At 40.1% G+C, this 21,190-nt stretch overlaps 2 protein-coding genes across 2 annotated transcripts in view; one reads left to right on the forward strand and one right to left on the reverse strand.

Annotated features, from left to right (window-relative positions):
• LOC122086369 (kanadaptin) overlaps positions 1-21,190 on the reverse strand; it is a 53,883-nt gene that overhangs the window by 1,761 nt on the left and 30,932 nt on the right. The window contains exons 6-10 of the mRNA XM_042655142.1: positions 11,121-11,267; positions 10,586-10,681; positions 5,497-5,610; positions 5,273-5,403; positions 457-698 (exon numbers count right to left, since the gene is read on the reverse strand). Coding sequence (XP_042511076.1) covers positions 457-698; positions 5,273-5,403; positions 5,497-5,610; positions 10,586-10,681; positions 11,121-11,267 — 730 coding nt within the window. The remainder of the gene's footprint in view (positions 1-456; positions 699-5,272; positions 5,404-5,496; positions 5,611-10,585; positions 10,682-11,120; positions 11,268-21,190) is intronic.
• The window catches only part of LOC122086370, a 5,682-nt gene continuing 1,525 nt past the window's right edge, over positions 17,034-21,190 (forward strand). Inside the window, exon 1 of the mRNA XM_042655143.1 lies at positions 17,034-20,162. Within this exon, the coding sequence (XP_042511077.1) occupies positions 17,145-18,173 (1,029 nt within the window). The 5' untranslated portion in view covers positions 17,034-17,144 and the 3' untranslated portion in view covers positions 18,174-20,162. The remainder of the gene's footprint in view (positions 20,163-21,190) is intronic.

Here is a 21,190-nt window from a genome sequence, read left to right on the forward strand (position 1 = left end):
AAAAAAAAAATATATAACAATAATAAATAAATAAAAATAAAAACCAGAAGTGAAGGAATTTTGAAAAACATTCACATGAATCCGTATATACAGGCATGTGAAATCCTCACACAAATTACTATGTTTATCCAAAATACATGCAGTTATAAGTCCACATTCAGATTGCGGATTGAATACAAAAGCATGCCATTCCTATAGTGTGTGCAAATATCCCTTTTCCTCGATTCTGAACTTGAAATCCACTAAGCTAGAACCTGCATTAATCCCTTCCCATGACTATTGCTATAATGTTCATACACTGACCAAGAAAAATAATGATAAGAGAAACTACAGGATGGGAAACCCTGATAAATGTTTAACTAGCCCCAGGTTCATCTAACATTTGTCTAAAATAAAAAAAGAAATATCAAATGATAAAATGTTTTATGAAATCCAAGGCTTAAAGAAATTACTCACCAAGTTGAGATGAAAGCCCAGTCATGTAAGCATCAAGGGGATCACTTCCCTCAGCTCCACCTTCAGTCTCTGGTCCAGTTCTACTGTTTTCATTCGAAAGAAACTCTCTCTTTTTTTCCATTTCTTTAGTGATAGCCTCCTTCTTATCAAGAAGAGTCTCAGCTGTCTCAATCGACTGGTGGTCACCACTCGTTTGGATGGCAGGCTTCTGCTTTGTCCGATCATAGAACTCATCCTCATCACTGGAGAATGCACAAAAATTGGCATTTATGTAGGGGTCGACAATGAAAATACTCATAACTTGCTATTATTATTAGTTTTGAGTTATAAAACTACTGCAACATGATCTGAAATTCTCCTCCAAACAAGTCACATGCTAGTTAAGTAGAAATCATTTAGGACAATATGAAATTCCCCTCCAAACAAATCACATGCTAGTTAAACTACAAATACAGTCCTCTGTTGTATGATACAAAAAAAAAAAAAAAAACTCTCTCTCCTCCCTCCCTCACCTCCCTCTTTTTTCCACCGTACGGGATCCATAGACCATAGGTACAGCTTCCTCGTTGAACACTTTCCCGCTGGAATTTTCAGCTAAGGAGGATCAAATATTCCTTCGATGTCCAATTTACCCTCCGCAGGGAAAGGTAATGTAATACTGTAATTGAATGATCAAAACAGTACCAAACAGAATCAAATTTCCAGAGAATATAAACCAGATTAGGAAGAATTATAATAACTCAAAATCAGGTGGTTAGATAAGACAAACTCAGGTTGAGTTCAGCAGTTAAGGGGTAGAACCATAGAACATTTGCTGAAATTCTTAACTCAATCCAAGGGCTGGATCAGAAGTTATGACTCAATCCTAGTGGCACTAGGACAGGGGCATATCAGTAAAATCAAAGTTTAGGTTGTTTAACAGAGACCAGAACTATAACACCCAATCAAATCTGATATTAGCAATTAGATTTTAGTAACAATAGACCAACAGAGTAATCAAATCAATACAATATTCAGAAGTGCAGAAATTCAGAATCTGGATATAAAGGGCAGAAGTGGAATAATGAAATAACTCCAGATCTGCATGTCACATCAAGGAGAATTTCTGATCGAGTCCTTCCTTTTAGGTTTTATAACAACCTAGCAAAAGATTAGAATAATCTAGTGGCCAGGTTTTCTCAACCGTAATTCATGTCAAAAACCCCTTACATATATGAATCCCGAACCGGAATAAGAATTGCAGAAAATTCAGAGAAGCACTTAGCCACTTACTTGGTTAATGGAGGAAGAAGAAAAATGACAAAAGAAAAACACCTAAGCTTCACACTGCAAGGTGGTTGGTTGGATGGATCAAACACCAACCAGCCTTGATCGAACACAAGGTTCTTCATCAATGGTGAAGGGGAGCAGCAGCTTCTTTGTTCATAAAAATCGTGGGCTATTAAAGTGCCTCACAGTTTTCTTTATTAACAAGGAAAAGATAGCTTGAGATGGAGCTGGCTTGGAGTGACTTCTCTCAACAAAGCACAATCAAACTTAAAGTCTAACCAGCCTATATCGACTTTATGTATGATGTGGACTCAACTCAAAAGCAAAGAAAATAGAAGACTTAAAATGAACCAACATTAGACCATGACTTAAACTGAAGCCATCGGTTCAATTGGACCGAACCAAAAAAAACTTAGGCTGTGATAGGTAGGCATTCCCATTCTTGTACTCTAAAAGGCATTCTTAACCGAGAATGAGAACATTGTTTGAATACCTTATTCTGCCAAATGCATTCTTAATTTAAAATGCTCGTATTCCTTGTCAACATTTCATCGAACAACTCATGGGCATAATAATAGTCAAAAGTAAGGAAAAAAACATACAAGGGACAACTTGATCCTTGATCTCAACAAACCAAACATGAGAGACACCGAAACCAATTCTTCACATTACAATCCCAAACATCTTTCTCTAGTTTCGCTCAAGATAGCCCTCATCATCAAATGAAGAGGAAGCTCCTCTAATCAATCAACGACATTGAGTTTATGCAAGGACAGAAAGATGCAGTTCATATCGTAAGAGCTCAACATGGAGAGAAACAGGGGGAAAATAAATAAAAACAACAGATCGAAGGAAGAAACCATGGTGATATTTCCATTCCAAATCGGAAAGATTGGGTGTCCTAGTTTCCGATCTGTATGACGATGATCGCTTCGTCCATGAATAACAGATCGAAGTCATTGGCTCTATACCAGGCGGCTTTGTGGGAAGGGAGAAAGAGATTAGGAGAAATGGAAACATTACAGATGACCGGACACCCTTTCTTTGTAGTAGTAGCAGCAGAATGGGGCATAAGGAAGAAACCATGGTGATTTTTCCGTTCATGGCGCAAGGTCATATGATCTCTTTCCTGTCGCTTACCCTTCAAATATCTACACAGTGACCCTTGTCAAAAGGAGAGCAGGAAAGAATACCAGAGTCGAGACCAAAATCGGAACGCAGAATGGCAAAAACTTGCATTCCAGAATGGGCCTCGTTCTTGAACCCATTCCTGAATTTGAGAACGGGAATGTAAAACAAACAACAGTTTTGACATCTCAGAATGTGTTCTCTGTACAGAATGTATTCCAAGAATGCATACCAAACACAGCATTAACCTAAAAGAAACTAACTTAAAAACAGAACAGAAAAGAATTAAACACAATATGCCAGGCCTAAGCTTGGCCTCTCTTGGTTCTCATGCTGCAGACCTTCAGATCTGCATCAAAAGGCCCATCAATGAAGACAAGACCAATCTTCTCCAGAACCGATTTCGGCCACTTGTAGACCTGTTTCTTCATGATCTCATCACTCGTTCTGAATCTATGAAGGCACAGAAACCTTGGCTTCTTCTGTTCCGAATGTTCTTGCTTCCCCCATTGAACTATCTCATCTAAAACCAAAAGTCTCTTGCACTAAAGCTGGAGGATATCCGACTAAGGGTTTATACACCCTGATTCCCCTTCACTTTGACTCCTGGTAGTTTAATCATCATCTAAGCAGGAATGCAGAACTGACATTTTGACAAGTACATTTTGGGTCGCAATTCGTAAAAAGACCCATAACCACACGGTTTGACCATCTTCCAAATGCCCTATTCGATTGATAGATCTAGGGGGTGTTCACCCGAATCTTTTTTGTTCATATGTGATGGGTTGGCTCAGGTTTTGAAGTGCCAACTAAGCTGCCATATGCCAAACCAGTGCCCATTACTGGTTTAGGCTGGCTAGAGCACCTCAGCTAGGTTCGATTTAAGAGGTGAAGAACAACTAGATTTTTCCCATTAGGTGTTCGATGAAATGCCTGAACATTTTGAAATCAAGAGTGCATTTTAACCACACACGTATTAATGCAGGAGTAGATTACAAGTAACTAACTCCGCAGTTTATAACCCCAAACACAAAATAACCCCTCCAACAAGATACACAATTATAAGATAATAAAACCCAAGGAGAAGATGCAGTAAATACCCAGCAGGTACAGCAGTAAACAGAACCCCAAAACAGTAGCTGATCACACCCAGAAAACAGATCCAGAAGTAAGATAAACCTGCGATTGGGGCTCAAGGAGAGAGGGCCAGCTGACACAAAACAACTCCAATGGGGCCGCAATTTGGATCGAAGGTAGCCCCTGTTGTGGCAACAAAAACCTAGTAAGATGAGATGATTCTGACCAGGGGTTGTGGAGTTATTGACTTTCTTGAATTCTGACCTAGGAGGAGCAGATTCTGCAGAACCAGCAGCTGAATGACCTGGACAGCTTCAAGAAGATGATCGATCGGTCCTCTAATATCCTAGAACAACTCCTAACAATCCTCCTCCAATCAGATTTCAGATTGAAGAACCACAGGAGATCACAGTCTTCAAAAATCTAGAAATCTGGGCTGATCAATTCTGTCTTCTATAACTTCTGGGCAGTTCCGTTGGAGCTTCAATAGCAGCAATAAACAGGCAATAAAGGTGATCGACTGTAGGAATTAAAGATGCAAAACACAAGAGAGTGGGGGAGGAGTGGCTGTCTGGGCTTCTCACCCACAACTATCTCAGTCGTTCTAAAACAATTATCTGCAACTTTTCTTTATTCAATTCTAAAACTATGAGTACATAGGCTCCTCTATTTATAGAGCGCAGAATAGTAATCAAACTAATACTAGGAGCTAGTTTCCCAATAGGAGTAGACACTCCTACTACAACTAGGAATTCAAAATTGGACTAGGAATAATAAACCTATGTGGAAAACAAATACAGTCCTAAGACAATTTGGACTCGACATACCACCTACTCAACTTGATGGGCTCAATGGCCCACTAATTAATTAAAAACAACTACTAATTATTCCCCTAGACGATGGGCCCAAATGGCCTTTATTTGTACTTATCCACTCAGGTGGACTAAGTAGGGGTTCGGCTAGCTTCTTAGCTGGACCCTAGCCACTCAGGTGGACTAAGGCTGGACCCTTTTTCCTCTCATATTTCCTTCCATAATGTGCATCTACATCACGTATCCAAATAATGTTCTTATTCTCAGTTAAGAATGCATTCTGCGTTTTGAGAATTTAAACAATGTTCTCATTCGTTGTTAAGAATGCATTCTACGATTTGAGAATGAAAATGTGTATTCTTAGAATGGGAATGCATACCCAACATAGCCAAGTGTCAGAACAGCCATTTGACCATTCAAACATGGTGGTGAGAAAATAAGACTGCTATGTGCCAGGCCTGATCATGCTTACATTTCCATAGGAACGAAAATAAACATTACCCTAGCAGAGAACTACCAAGGTGACTTACCTAGGAGCTTCTTCTTCATCCTCTGCATCTTCTTTCTTCTTACCATGAACTATTTTTCCAACACGCGCACCAATACTTTCTTGGATACTTTCATTCAGGGTCTCTTCCAAGTTCTCAAGCTCTTCCATAATCTATTCAATATATATACAAATTAGCTCGTTCCCATCAAAATCAAACTTTACAAATAAAGATGCATGATGAAACTTTTCATGTAGAGGGTTGACCTGTGACATTCTTTGTTCATTCCGAGCAATTTGAGTCTGTTGGCCTTGCGTTAACCCACCTTGAGCGATGTCCTTTGCTCTAATAGCATCTATTTCTTTCCTCATATTAGCAATCTTTAGCCCAAAAAAAAAAGCAGCATTAGTAAATGTAACATATGGAGCAAATTTTATAAGAAAAGCATGAGATAATCATTATGATCTGATATCTGACTATCCATTGACAAGAAATATTCCAACATAATTAAACAAATAAACTTATGAAAGAGGAATGAATGTTGTAACCGAAGTTTAAAGTATATGTATCGAGTATCATATTGGAAAGGTGATTTTAGGAGAAGTAAGATAGTAGATACGTATGGAAATGGTCAAGAAACATATGGAGATACTTAGAAAATACAGTTTTGAAGCATACATTTTTTTAAATAAGTAATCTATAAAATATATCATATGTTGGGATTAAGGCTGAGATTGCGGTTGTTGTTCTTTGTAATATATATCATATATAAAAAGAAGAAAAAAATATGACAAGACAAGTGCATCCAATTGATTACAAATGAAGGATGATGTTTCTTACGTGTACTAATACCGAAAAAAATTTGGCTATCGTATCAGTACCTTAAAGATACGATACGTATCAAATACAGAAGGGTACTTAAAACCTTGGTTGTAAACTCTATTAGGATGAAAGATCTAATCTCGAGAGAACCAATGCACTATGAAAAAGTTCCTCGTCTTTTTCTTCAGTGCAAATTGTGAGGAAGTTTGATGCAGAATTATGGCTGAACCGGGTTGACCCTTGATGGAGGGCCGGTAGGGGTGGGGAAGAAATCCCTGAGATGGGACTTAGAGTTGCAGGGGAGAGGGAGGAATCGCACAAAGGAGGGGAGGGAAGAAGAATCACATACACAGCCCTCAGGCTCTCGAACATTCAAACTCAATTCATCATTCAATGTCTAATTACTCAATCGGTTACATGAGATAAATAGTAAAAGAAATCTAATATGAAAGGAAACCTACTCTAATGTGGAAACTCAACTTGATTGGAAACTAAATCCTAATACTATTTTCTACTTAAGCTACCAAAATAAAAGACTAGCATGAAAATAGAAATAAAATCCTAAAATATCGTATTAGTTAAAGTCCCAAATTGGATCTAGTTCAACTCTGTCTGAATACCCAGATGGGTTTGGATCGGTCTATGGGTACAAATTTGCATCATCCCTTTTGGAAATCTTGACCGAGACTAACCAGGTCCAGTTAGATTTTTTGGGTTCAATAGGATATTTTAGGATTTGATTTTATTTTGGGGAATCCATGTAACCTTTCTATTTTGGTAGTTATTAGGCTAAGTAGGAATTTGCGATTTGAGTTTTACTTTGTATCTTTTTTTTTTTTTGATAAATAAATTCATTACCAAGGAGGGAAGAATATACAAGGGGGGAAAAGAGGCGGTGGGAGAGACAAGGCAAAGCCAACCAAAAGAAAATCAGGCATAGGGCCATACAAGAAGAACCAAGAGAATGGGGGCAATACATCAAAATGGCCTAGGGAGGGGGGGAGACCCCAAGAGACAACAACAAGCCTGTTCCTTAGGGTGTTAGTTACAGAGCGATGACAAAAGCAGCCAAGCTTTGAGCTCACATCGAAGTAGATGGCTATCTAAATCTTATCAGAAGAACAGGAATTGGAAGTCCATCTACAGAGCATTCGCTCCACCCAAAGGTGGTTAATGATTGCGTAGAAGGCAAGCTTGCCTACAGTGTCACCAATGGAGGATCCACCAAACGTCATATCAACCCAACTCCATTCTCTGCCCAAGGGAGAGGGTATATGGCTGGAGGGCCAACAAGATTTAAGGACTTTTTTCCCAAATAGAAGAGGAAAATGGGCAAGAGAAAAAAATGTGGTTAATATCTTTAATGCCATTCCAGCAAAGGCAATAGGAGAAGGAGACTGGGATGTGCCTGGAGATGAGGAAAAACTGTGTGGGAAGGCAATTGGAGATAGTGCGCCAGCCCGTAAAGCTATGGTCAAGGATATGGCCTTTAAACCATATGATGTTGCACCAGGGCATAGTTGGCCCTACGATGTAGGAATGGTTCCAAGTAAAACTAGAAGTGAAATTCTCGTAGGGGAAGGGAGCCAAGTGATCTTATCATCTCTTCCACAGTGACCCGGGGGGATGGGAGAAGGGAAGATCGGAGATCAGCGAGGGAGGAGGGGAGGAAGAGAGGACCAATTGCTAGAGGAACTGATGGAATCAATAGCGGTAGATCAAGGAATACTAGAAGAATAGATCACTCAGGGAGTAATCAGATAAGGAGAATACGAAGGGATGCTAGGAGTCTAGCCAGAGAGAGGTCGAGGATCCATTGACAATGGAATAGGAGATAGTTGAAAAGGCCAAAGATTTGGAGTTAAGAAAATTGCACCAGATCCAAGAGGAATCAAAGAACGTGGAGGTCGTCCACAGGGAGTCCTATTTAAGAGGACAGGAATAAACCCAGGAAACCTATATACTTTTATGCTTAGTGACGATCTTCCAAATGAGCTTGAAGATGGAAGCAGAATTAACATCAGAGATTCTTCAAAAGCCGAGACCACCCTTAGATTTGGGGAGACAAATTTTAGCCCAAGAGATAGGCCTGAGGAAATAGGAGGAGTCGACACCTTTTTAGAGGAAAGAATAGAGGAGGGTGTCAATAGATTTGGAGGTGGCAGAAGGGAGAGAGAAGACACCAGACCAGTAAAAATACAAGGATTGGAGAATTGATCTAATAAGAACTAGATGGCCAGTGTAGGAAAGAAGCTTTACTTTCCACAACTACAACCTCTTTCTAATTTGATCAAGCAAAGGAATGCAGTGATGAGCGGAGAGCCTAGAGGTGATGAGAGGCAAACCAAGACATTTAATGGGGAGGGAACTAAGGGAGAAGCTCGTAAGCTGGAGGAGCTTGGCTTGGCTAGTGGGGAGGGGAAACCACAAGGGAAAAGGCTAGATTTGAGGAGATTGATATGGAGACCAGAAAGAGACTCAAAAAGGCGAAGGGAGAAATGGAGGAGTGATCACCCTTGGAGAAGATCATGAGATCATCCGCGAAGGCTAGGTGAGTGAGCTGAGCGATTTGCATTTAGGGATAGGAGAGATGAGATGTAGACCAGTGGAAGATTGAATGGATAGGGAGAGCACCTCCAGGGCAAGGGAGAAGAGGAACGGGGAAAGGGGGCATCTTTGCTTGATACCCACAGAGGAGGGGAAATAACCAGCGAGACTACCATTCACTAAAACAGAGGAGGGGGTGGAGATGCAAGAGTGGATCTAGTAAACAAAAGAAGGGGGGAAGTGGAGGACTCTAGAAATAAAATCCCAATGAATGGAGTCGAAGGCTTTATGGATATCAATTTTGAGAAGAGCAACAAGAGAATGGGACTTTCGGTCAAAACCTCGAACAATCTCGTGGCAGAGAATGATGTTATCAGCATACTTCTAGCAGAGATGAAGGCTAATTGATTTGCTTTGACGAATGAATTAGTGACGAACTGAATCGTATTGGCCAAAGTAGAAGATTGCAAAGGGAGATGGGTCTAAAGTCAGGCATGGAGATGGCACCATCTTTCTTGGGGATGAGGCAGAGGAAGGTGATTAACCAGTAGGACTTTGTGTCAAATTTTATTAGTCAGGTTTTAGGAGATATTAGGAGATTTTCTTTCTTTTTCAGTTTTGGACTTTAATTAGGAAATTTTAGTTTGGTTTTCTTATAAATAGGCTTGAAACCCAAGTAATTGGGTAGGTTTTTGAAGAATGAATTGAATGAGTTGTTGATTGTGCTGGATAGATACTTCACAATTGTCTTGTGACCTTCTCCTTCCCCCACCCCTGTGATTCTCTATTTCTCTCTCACTTCTTCTTCCCCCTTCTCCTTTCCCTTCTTTACCGTTCTGTTTCCTTTACCTGTAACTGGCGCCAACAGCAGGCCCCTTCTTTACTATTCTGTTTCCTTTACCTGTAACTGGCGGTAAAGAATTGTTCCAAACTTTCAAGTGGGGCACCAATCTGACCTGGGATTTCTAGGGTTAGTTTACCACTCTAGGGAGACCCCAAGCCCAAAGTAGTTGGCCTCAGTCCTCCTCCTCACATGGGTTTTCAAACCCGAAATCAAGTCTGGTTTATATCCTGCCACCAACAGCAGTTTCAGGCATTAAATACTATTTTTCTGGGTGATATCCTAATTGCTTGTCAAATAGATTCAACAGGTCTGAAGCTTAGGAATCCTTCCCTGAAATTTCGAGTGGTTTGGAATCCTATTGACGAAAATATCTTGCTGGCAGTGATTCCGGTTTATGGTTGAGGTTGGGTTCTGTCATGGGTAGGAGTAGAAGAAAGGGCTCTTCAATTAAAACCCAAAGTTGTCTATATTTACAAGTTACCCTTATCTTTTGTACCTTCCTAATTTACCCCTGGAAAAATCCCTTCCATATCCTTTTCTTTTACTTCTTCATCAATCCTTCAAGATTCTTCCTATTTACAGTTCTGCCACTCTATTTGAGAATTTGTTTTATTTACCAATCTATCATCATGTCTTGCAATTGAATCAACTAATATTTGTGTGGGCCCTTAAGCGATCCTATTCCAATTTTGGAACCCGGACACACATCAAAGTTTCCTTAGAAGGTAAGAATCGTTTTCCAATATTCAACATCTTTAGAACTTCATACCTATCAAGAAGGCATTGACCAGACTTTTCATGGCATATATTGACGCCAGAGAAAGAAAAAAAAAAAGGTGAAAAAAATTATAAAATAAAAGATAAACAAAGACTGAAGCGGCATGACTAATGGTGTCAGTAGTAAGACTGGATATTCAAACGACAAAATTAAGAATAAACAAAATCCAAAGCAGCATGATTAGTTTCAGTAGTAAGACAGGAAAGACTCAAATTGAGCATAACCAACTAGGAGGGGGGGGGGTGGGAAGAAGCAGCAAAGTTTCGAACTGACTCTGTTAGGCATCCTTGTGTAGAAATAAAGTAACTACAATAAGATAACTACATGTCCATAAAGAAAGTCCTAAAAATGAGCAGTCACTTGCCTTCTCTGATCTTTTAATGATTTTGTTACGTGTCTTCTCCTGCTTCTCAGTAAGCTGGCCTTTGTAGGTTTGCCAAGTAACTTCTTCAGCATCCTCCTAGAAATTTGAAATCAATTAGTTAGTGGGAAAAGTAAATGAATACAGAAACCTACGTCTAATTTCACCTTATAAGGAAATAGAAATTTTGGAAGTGAAGAAATCCATGAATGAATAACAGGATAGACTCTGCATCCACCTAACGAAAAATAAATAAATTCAGTTCAATAATTTTTCTGATTTCCAGAAGACTAATGGAGATTGACACTAAAACAATAACCAAATAATGCACCAGCCTTCCTTTTTAACTCATCCCCACAAGGTTTTTTTTTATATGAAAACAAAAAAAAGAAGCAGCCTTCCAACATTCTAGCAAAAAAACCAATGTCCAAATTGGAGCACAATCGAAGAATCAAAGGATGTACATTGCTTGTAGCACTTCATTGAAAATAAGTATAGCCTAGAAAGCACATATGGAAAAGTCTCACAAATGCCAAACCTCAATCTCTTCAATTGCATCATCAGCCATTCCCCATGAAATACCATCTGCAAGAGAGGCTTCAACTCTTGCTCGTAAAAGAGAAGCTTCACGATCTTGCAACTCCTCTTTAAACTTAGCATTTCGAATATTTGTTAAATCAGCTTCCTACAAGATAGGTGCCAACATAAGTCACCTAAAGAAACAGGAATCAGAAAAATACAGTAAATCAACACAATCTAAGAAAATTCTGCCACTACTAAAGTCACCGCAAGAAACAAGAAATCAGCAAAACAAAGTACCTCAGCACATTCCAAGATGATTCTATCTCATTTGTTATATGCAAATGATGTATTAACATTTTTTGAATGGTGACACCAAATATATGAGAAATCTGAAACGATTTTTGTCACATTACCAAATGTGTTCTGGGAAGGAAACTAATATGGAGTAGTGCAAAATGTTTTTTGGGAAAATTTCTAATGCAAGGAAGCTTCAATTAAAGGAGTCTTGGTTTACGGAGAGTCAATTCCTTAATCGATACTTGGGGTGGATATCTTCCATGGTAGAGTGAAAAAGGAGAATATCCTTCCTCTAATGGAAAAATTTAGGGCAAGGATGTCAGGTTGGAAGGGAAGGTTGATATCTCAACCGGGAAGGATCCAGTTGGTGAAATCGGTCATTTCCAGCATCCCAATACATAATTTCTCTATCTATTGGTGGCGAACGTCTCAAATTAATGTGATGAAAAGGGTGGATGAGAAATTTCATTTGGACTGGGGATCCTGAGCAGTCGAAAGGTGTTACAGTCAGATGGAATTTGGTTTGCAATCCAAACCATGGAGGAGTGGGGATTCGAAGGCTTTGTGATGTGAATTTTGCTTTTCTCTGTAAGCTATGTTGGAGTATCTCAAATCTGATCCGTCTCCTTTCGGGTCTTTCATGAGAGCTAAATATCTCAAAGGAGATGGGTTCTTAAAGAAGACTCATGTTTCTTCTTCCATTTGGCCAAATATAAAAAAGGTTTGGGATTTCATGTCATCAAATGAATCATGGATTATTGGAGATGGAACTTCAATCAGTTTTTGGCACAATAAGTGGCTGGACGAAGTGCTTATAGCTGAGAAGATTCCCTCAAATCCAGCTTTCTTTGCAAAATTCAAATGCACTGTTTCAGATTTCATTGTTAACTTTCAATGGTCTTTTCCCCCCAGTTTCATCTCCTATTTTGCAGAACATCTTCAATTCAGCGGCAGGTGCATTAACTCCATCTCAACATATTTCAGATCAGGAGTATGGAAACCGTCTGATACTGGATCCTTCACAGTGAAGTCAGCCAAGGAGGGAATCCTGAAGAAGGAACCAAAGCCCATGTCACCAACCTAAACACTATTTTTGGGTGGAGATTGCTGCATTCAATGTTTGAACTGACGATTTGGTTCCCTAGAAGGATGTTCGACTAACTTCAAGGTGCACTTTGTGTTTGCATGTTGAAGAATCTTTCCATCATCTCTTCCTTGGCTATCCGGTTTCTCTCAAGATTTGGAAAAACTTTGTTGAGATTTTCAAGATGCCTTGGCCAAACCTCATTACTTTTCAGGAGCTGATTGTATGGTGGATAAGGAGAGCATCTCATGTTAGATTAAGATGTTTGAATTGCTGGTTTTATCCTCGGTCCCACTCAAATTTGGTTTGAAAGAAACAAAAGAAAATTTGATGGACCAAGTAGACTAGTGAAGATTAATATGGAGGCTATAATGCATGATATCAGAGATGCTACTTCTCTGATGAAGTGCAGGTTGAAATTGGAGGATGACTTATTGCTGTCCCGGTCCTCGGATATTTCATTCCCCCCCCCCCACTCTGGCTTCCAAAATAATTTCAGTCAAGTGGATGAAGCCAAGCTTGGGTTGGATCAAGCTTAACATTGACTGCTGTTCTCTCGGAAATCCTGGTCACTGATGTAGACACCCATGCTGGGCCGCTGGCCTACACTATAGGAGGAGGAAGGGAACAAAGCCAGCCCAACCAGCCATGGGCCCAATTGTGTCCTATGCTGGTCCATTCCTGCATCCTGCAGGCCATCAAACCAGCATAGATGCCACACAATATTGCAGTATTTTAGTTCCTATTTTGGTCTTCTAGAAGGTCCTTCAAGGTGCCATCAATCTAGGTTGCACCGTTGCAGCTGCTGCCCAGAAGCTTCCATATTGTATCCTACGCATAATTTTTAAGGCGCTGCTAAGGCGTCGCCTTACTAGGACCTTGGCGCTGATGCGATCTAGAGATGGTAAGGCAGTGCTCCGCCTTATGTGAAGTGGCGCCTTATGGTTTTTTTTTTTTTTTAAACACATTTTAAAATTACTTGATGAAGATTCCAAATATAGATTTTTTATTGGTAGGTGTATGGTTTTGTTAACGCTTGAGATGTGTGGGATCAGCTTTACTCCGCCAAAAATAACCAAAACAAACAAAATAAAAACACGATTCACATACAAGGTTTGGATTTTGTCAAGGGTTTTAAGAAAGGGCTTTGAGAAGGAATCAAGGAATCAAGGAACAAGGAAGAACCACTGATCCAGGCGACTATTTTGCTCCGGCAACGGTGAGCTTCATTCTTCTTTGACAGGAGTAGAAATATAGTGGATGACCTTAGGGCTTAGGCACTCATTTTGGCATCACAGAGGTAAGTATAATAAATACTTGTATTTTTTATGTCTTCTTTTCTTTATATTTATAATTTTGTTTCATAATTATATATTTATATTATATGTTATATGATGATGATTGATGATTGATGATTGATGATTGAATATTGATGATTGATGAAGATGAGCTTAGTTTATTCACTTTATTGATTTGTTTTCTTGATGAATATCTTACATCGGTATGAATTTGAACCTTTAATATTTATTTAACATATGAGTACTAGGATTTGAGCCAAATAGATTGGTTTTATAAAAAAAATTACACAGGAATGCTTTAGTCGATAAGGTGACGCTTTATGCCCGCCTTATCGCTAAGGCGCTCCGAAAGACCCACAAACGCATCCATCGCCTTACCTTCTTGAAAACTATGATCCTACGATCTCCATACAGTTGGGTTTTTCTCTTTTGTGTGTGTTAAGTTTTAGGCGTAAGGGGTATTTTGGTCCTATCAGTTTCTATTGTGTATTAGGTCTGACTACCACAGGTTACAATGGTAGTTTTGTAATGTATTAGGTCTGACTACCACAGGTTACAATGGTAGTTTTGTAACTGTCTTATATATTTATATATATATCAGAGATCTAACCTGCGTCAGACTATTCTAGTTTGATCGTAGGTTAGTTCCCCTCTTGTGGAAGTGATCTGTGATCTGTGATCTCAGCTCTCTTCTCTCTTCATTCTTTCTTTCTTCTCTTTTATTTCTTTCCTTGGTTTGGTCGCAGGATTCTGGAATCGTAACATGCTATCAGAGCCTCTATGATCAAATCTAGGGTTTATACATTCCTCTCTACTGACTTTCTTCTTCCGCTGAACCTCTCTGGTGTGCAGCCACCTATTGCTGCGTTTACTATGGCTTAAATCACATGGAGTGATTGTACTTGGATCGTGATATGGTACTACTACCCTAATCGGTTTTTTTTTAGCAGGGTTTTGGTCTAATCGATTTTTAGTAGGGTTTTTTATACCCATCGATTTTTAACCAATGGCTCTGGTAACTGTTTCGGTGATGACTATGATGGGATCAGGTATGGATAATATTTCTTTGTAATAGAATCCCCCATTCTATGGTACTATATAGATCTGCATACAGGTGTTTATTTGTCTCTACATCCGGCTATTAGATCTGCAATCCTTTCTTTTCTACTTTCTTGGTTCCTCATGGCTGAGACCAAAACTACCACAACTATTACATCTTCTTCGAACAATGTGAATGTCCAGATTACCTCTATCAAGCTCAAAGGGAGTTCGAACTACCTCCTTTGGGCTCAATCTGTGAAGGTTTACCTCATGGCTAAAGACAAACTTTAATATACTACTTTTGATCCTCTTCAGTCGTCTGATAAGGGATATAATAACTGGATGAAGAACAATGCATTAATTTTGATCTGGTTGTGGAATAGTATGGAACCAGATGTCGTTGCCAGTATTATGTTCCACACTACTGCAAAAGGGGTGAGGGATGATTTGAAGGAAACCTACTCCCAAGAGAAGAATATGATTCATATCTATGATATCTATGAGAAGCTGGTCCAACTTCGCCAATCCGACAAGTCTTTATCAAAATACTACAGTGATTTTAGGGGAATGGTTGAAGAACTCAATGTTTTCCAACCCTTGACTATAGATATTGAAAAGCTCAAAGCTCAGCGTAATGAATTCTTTGTTTCCAAGTTCTTGGCTGCTTGAATAATGACTTGAAGGCAGTGAAGGGTCACTTACTTGCTGGTGACACCGTCCCTACATTAAATGATACCTGCTCACGCCTTCAGCGCATCACATCTTCTGCCAAACATAATCAGTCCACCAAAGACAATTCAGCCTTTCTTGCTAACCGTGGGCATGGTCGAGGTCGTGGGGGAGGTCGTTCGTCTAGTGGACGGGGTTCTAGTGGACAACATTTTGATCGTGGACAGCAATCTGATCGTTCTTCTCGCCAGTGCTCTTACTGTGGGAAACCCAACCATATTGTAGAGACTTGTTGGGCAAAGCATGGCAAACCCGAGTGGGCAGTCCAATTAACTAATCATGCAGTGTCAGATGATGGTACTGACCTGGTGTCTCCTAATGATACTAAACCAAGGACTTCTTCAGGAGATTCTTCTACTTGTCTACGTGATGATATCAATCAATTACTAAGGCAGTTGCAGACTCTTGAGGCATCCTCTAATACATCTAATGGTGTGTCTACATCCACTGCTACCTTGGCACAAGTAAGTACATCAGCCCTTCTTACCATTACTTCTATCCCCTGGATTATTGACTCATGGGCCTCTGCTCATATGACTGTTTAAGTCATCCCTGTTTAAGTCTTTTTCCCCTAGTACCACATCTACATCTATTGTTCTTGCAAATGGTCCTTCAACCCTTGTTTTAGGTCATGGTACTATCTCACCTACAACCTCACTTAACATGTCCTCTGTGTTACATGTTCCCCAATTTCCATTAAGTCTTCTCTCAGTAAGTTAGTTAACAAAGTCCTTAAATTGCTCCGTAACTTTCTTCTCTTCTTACTGTGTTTTTCAGGATCTTCACACGAAGAAGATGATTTGTGGAGGGTGTGAAAAAGATGGTTTATATTATCTCTACTGTGGTACATCTGCTACATCCACTGCTACTATAGCCGTTAGGGATCTGACTCCTTTCCAATGGCACTGTCATTTAGGTCATTTGTCCTTATCTAGGTAGCAAATTTTATTTCCTAGTTTTAAGTCTATACCAAAGTTAGAGTGTTAAGCGTGTGAGTTAGGAAAGCATCACCGTGTGTCTTTCCCATCTTGCTCTGTGCTTCGGAGTCCGTCTTTATTTTCCTTTGTTCATTCAGATTTTGGGGTCCTTGTCGAGTCAGCAATAAGTTTGGGTTTCGATATTTTGTGACTTTTGTTGATGACCACTCTCGTCTTACATGGTTGTACTTGTTAAAGGATCGATTTCAATTTTTATGTGTTTCAAAGTTTCTATAATGAAATAAAAACTCAATTTGGCATTTTAATTAAGGTCTTTCGTTCTAACAATGCTTTAGAATATGTCCAAAATGAGATTTCTGATTTTTGTGCTGCCCGTGGGATGATACACCAAACTAGTTGTTCTTATACCCCTCAACAAAATGGGGTGGCTGAGCATAAAAATCGGCATCTCCTTGAGGTAGCACGGGCAATTATGTTACATATGCATATTCCGAAATCATTTTGGAGTGATGGCATTTTAACTGTCTATCATTTAATTAATCGCATGCCATCTTCATTGCTTTCCGATCAATCTCCTTTTTCTATTCTTTTTCCTAACTTTCCAGTTTTTCGATTCCTCGTGTTTTTGGTTGTCTGTTTTGTTCACAACTTGCATGCTCTGTTTGATAAGTTATCTCCCAGGTCCACTAAATGCATCTTTTTGGGTTACTCCCTTACTCAGAAAGGGTACAAGTGCTATGACCCAGTCACTCACTGCAACTTTGTTAGTGCTGATGTGTCCTTTTTTGAAGGTACACCCTTCTTTCCTTCCCAGGCATCCCAGCCCTGGACTAAGTGGACTTCTCGAGCTCCATCTCCTATCCCTACACTCATTCCTTTCACGAATACCCCTAGTGCCAGCATCCCACCTCCTCTACAGGTTTATCAGCGTCGGAAGGAACCTGAAAAGCCCAGTGGTGATACTATTCCTCCAGCCAATTCGCTACCTCCACTGCTGCCCTCCTCTAGTGAAGCTCCAATCCCTCCTCTCCCGATTGACTTACCAATTGTTTATCGTAAAGGTACATGCACTTGCACTAAAAAATCTCTGGCTGTATATCCTATTGATAAATTTGTTTCCTTGTCTCATCTTCCACCACTTATCCAGGGTCTTACATCATCTCTTTCTACTCATACCATTACCAAAATCTCATGTTGATGCCTTGAGTATCCCTAGATGGAAAACTGTCATGGATGTAGAAATGGATGCTCTCTTGCACCGTGTCACTTGGAGTCTAGTAGATTTACCTCTTGGTAAGGACTTGGTGAAGTGTCGTTGGGTTTATATTATTAAGTATCATTCTGATGGCTCTATTGAGTGGTTGAAGGCCCGTCTGGTTGCCAAGGGGTATACTCAGACATATGGGGTTGATTATTTTGAGACATTCTCTCTTGTTGCTAGGTCGAACTCTGTTCGCCTTCTTATTTCTCTTGTTGTTAACTATGTTGGCCGTTGTTTCAGTTGGACATCAATAATGCTTTTTTATATGGTGATTTATAGGAAGAAGTGTATATGGAGCAACCTCCTGGGTATTTTGCTTAGGGGGAGAATAGAGGCCGAGTGTGTCATTTACACAAGGCTATCTATGGACCTAAACAGTCCCCTCGAGCATGGCTTGACAAATTTAGTACTACTGTGGTAACTTATAGGTTTTCCCAATGTTATTCTGATCACTTTGTCTTTGTTCGTCACAGAGGTAATAAATTGATTATCTTAGTGCTTTATGAGGATGATATTATCCTCATTGGCAATGATGAGGTAGGAATTTCTGAAGTTAAGAAGTACTTGCAACAACACTTTCAGACCAAAGACTTATGCCAACTTCATTATTTTTTCGGCATTGAAGTGGTCAGATGCAATAAGGGGATCAATTTATCTCAAAGGAAGTATGTGTTGGATCTTTTATAGGATACTGGTATGCTTGCATCCAGACCTGTAGATATCCCTATGGACCCTCACCAGAAATTTGGTGTTAGTGATGGTGAACCTCTCCAAGACATGCATTAGTATCAGAGTTTAATTGGCAAGTTGACAAATTGATTTATCTCACGATCACACGACCTGACATTTCTTATGATGTGGGAGTCCTTAGTCATTTCATGCAGTCTCCTCAGAAAGCACATTGGGATGCAGCTATTTGTGTTCTTCGGTATCTAAAGGATGCTCCTGGTAAAGGGCTGATATATTGCCCTAATCGGCATATAGATCTAATTGGCTACTCCGATGCTGATTGGGCTGGCTCTGCTAATGATCGTAGGTCCACTACAGGTTATTGTACTTTTGTTGGAGACAATCTGGTTACATGGCGACGTAAAAAGCAGACTACCATTGCCCGTTCTAGTGCTGAAGCAGAATACAGAGCTATGGCTCACACCACTGCTGAGTTGATGTGGTTACGGTAGTTACTTTTGGAGTTGGGGTTTCCTGTAACTAAACCTATGAAGATGTACTGTGACAACCAAGCAGCTGTGTACATTGCCAGTAACCTGGTCTTCCACGAGAGGACCAAACACATTGAAGTGGACTGCCACTTTGTTCGTGATGTTGTTCTGAAGAAGTTAGTCGAGACTCCTTTTGTTCCTTCCTTAGATCAGTTGGCAGACATGTTTACTAAGTCTCTATTTGCACATAGTTTTCGCAATGGTTGTACCAAGCTAAGCATAGGTGATCCATATGCTCCAGCTTGAGGGGGAGTGTTAAGTTTTAGGCGTAAGGGGTATTTTGGTCCTATCAGTTTCTATTATGTATTAGGTCTGACTAGCGCAGGTGACATGTCACCTCTCTTCTCTCTTCAGTCTTCTTTCTTTCATCTCTTTTCTTTCTTTCCTTGGTTTGGTCTCAGGATTCTGGAATCGTAACAGTGTGTTTGACCAGTCAAACTACATGTTGGCTAAGTTAAGTTAGTCTTCTAGAAGTCCCTAGTATCATCCCTTGTGTCTTTTTAAGAATACAAGTCAATAGTTAGTTGCCAAAGTCATTAGTTTCCAATTATGTTAGTTTCCTATTTGGTTTGTTTCTAATTTTTTAGGTTGTGCCTAGTCTATTTAAGAGAGACCATTGTAACACTTTTAGAATTAACGATAGTTTGATAATTTGCAGCCACTGTTGCTCCAATTCCTGAGATAGGATGATCAACAGCTGAAATAGATGTGGGTGAGAGGCCCAGGCTGAGATAGCCATTATCCCACCCACATCTATCCCAACTCCATCCTTCTCTTCTTCCTTGTACTTTCTTCTTGTTTGTGTTGTGAGAGAGTGTTTTGAGAGTTTATTGCCGCCTATTGAAGGACAGAAGAACACCACCGAAGCAGACTTGAAGACAGCCAAGAGAAGGGATTGTTTCAGCAAGTAGTCAGGGTTTTGCCTGGGATCAATTTCTCAGATCTCACAGATCTGAGGGCCAGTTGCTGGAGACCTCTTGAAGGTTGATTCAGGCCAAAAGAGATACTCGACCAGGTCTAGGTGGCCTTCGGAGGCCAGGTGTTGCTGCTCTGCAGTTTCTCCCATTCAAGCCCTTGAAACCCTAGTTCAGTCAGGGTTTTCTCTACTGCCTGTTACTGCCCATAGAAGAACCTATTTTTCACCATATTTGGATGAGTTTTTGTGGCCATTACACCCCAGCTTTGACCAGGTGATGGAGAACCCTTAGGGAAGGGAGGGGAAATCAGAGTAGAGAGGGGGAAAAGGAGGATCACACTAACACGTTCATTCATAATCAAATTACTCTCTAAATCTTCAGTCGATTACAACCAATATATAGAAAAATAGGAACATGAAATTAGAAACTTAACTGGAATGCAGGATGAAACTAGTCTTGTTGGCATGCTTGAAGGCATAGGTATTGGCATAGCCACAATGTTGTACTTTCTTATCAAACAACCAAGGTCGACCAAGAAGGATATGGCACACCTTCAGAGGGAGGACATCACATTGGACTGCATCCTTAAATCCACCAATAGAATATGTGACCAAGCACTTATCTGTGATTTTGAGATTAGTCTTGTTCACCCAAGCAACCTTGTAAGGATTAGGATGTGGTTCTGTATTCAATCCCAGCTTACGAACAGCGTCTTCAGAGACAACATTAGTGCAACTGCCTCCATCAATGACCAAGGTTAGCAACTGATCATTGTACTTCACACGAGTCTGAAAAATACTACTGCGGCGCCAATCTTCATTTTCAGTGGCCTTTTGAGTGGTCAACACATGACAAATGACATAAAAAGGATGTTGGTCATCGTCACTGAGAGTGTCATTGACTTCACCTGTTGCACGCTCTTCTCTTAAATCGACTGTGTCAGAACCAAGTTGCTCTTCGGGAATATATGGTATAGGAGAATCCTTATCAATAAAAGCAACCAAACGGCTGGGACATTGGGTACTGATATGTCCAAATCCATGGCATGAGTAGCACCGAACCGTGAATTTTGAAGAATCAAAAGGTTTATCTGAACCACGCCGAGGGGGTGAATATGGGCGAGTAGGCCGTGAAGATGATATTTCAGAAACATGTCGAGGTGGAGAATAGGCCGACTAGGTCGTGAAGAAGCCATAGATGTAGCACTTGCCTGTGGCTTGCTAGATGACCTCTCTTGGGTAGGAGACTGTTGCCAAACGGAACTAGTACCTCGAGAAAAAGTTCTGCAAAATTTCTCCGTA

The sequence above is a fragment of the Macadamia integrifolia genome, chromosome 8 (assembly GCF_013358625.1).
Source record: "Macadamia integrifolia cultivar HAES 741 chromosome 8, SCU_Mint_v3, whole genome shotgun sequence".
NCBI classification, from domain to species: domain Eukaryota; kingdom Viridiplantae; phylum Streptophyta; class Magnoliopsida; order Proteales; family Proteaceae; genus Macadamia; species Macadamia integrifolia.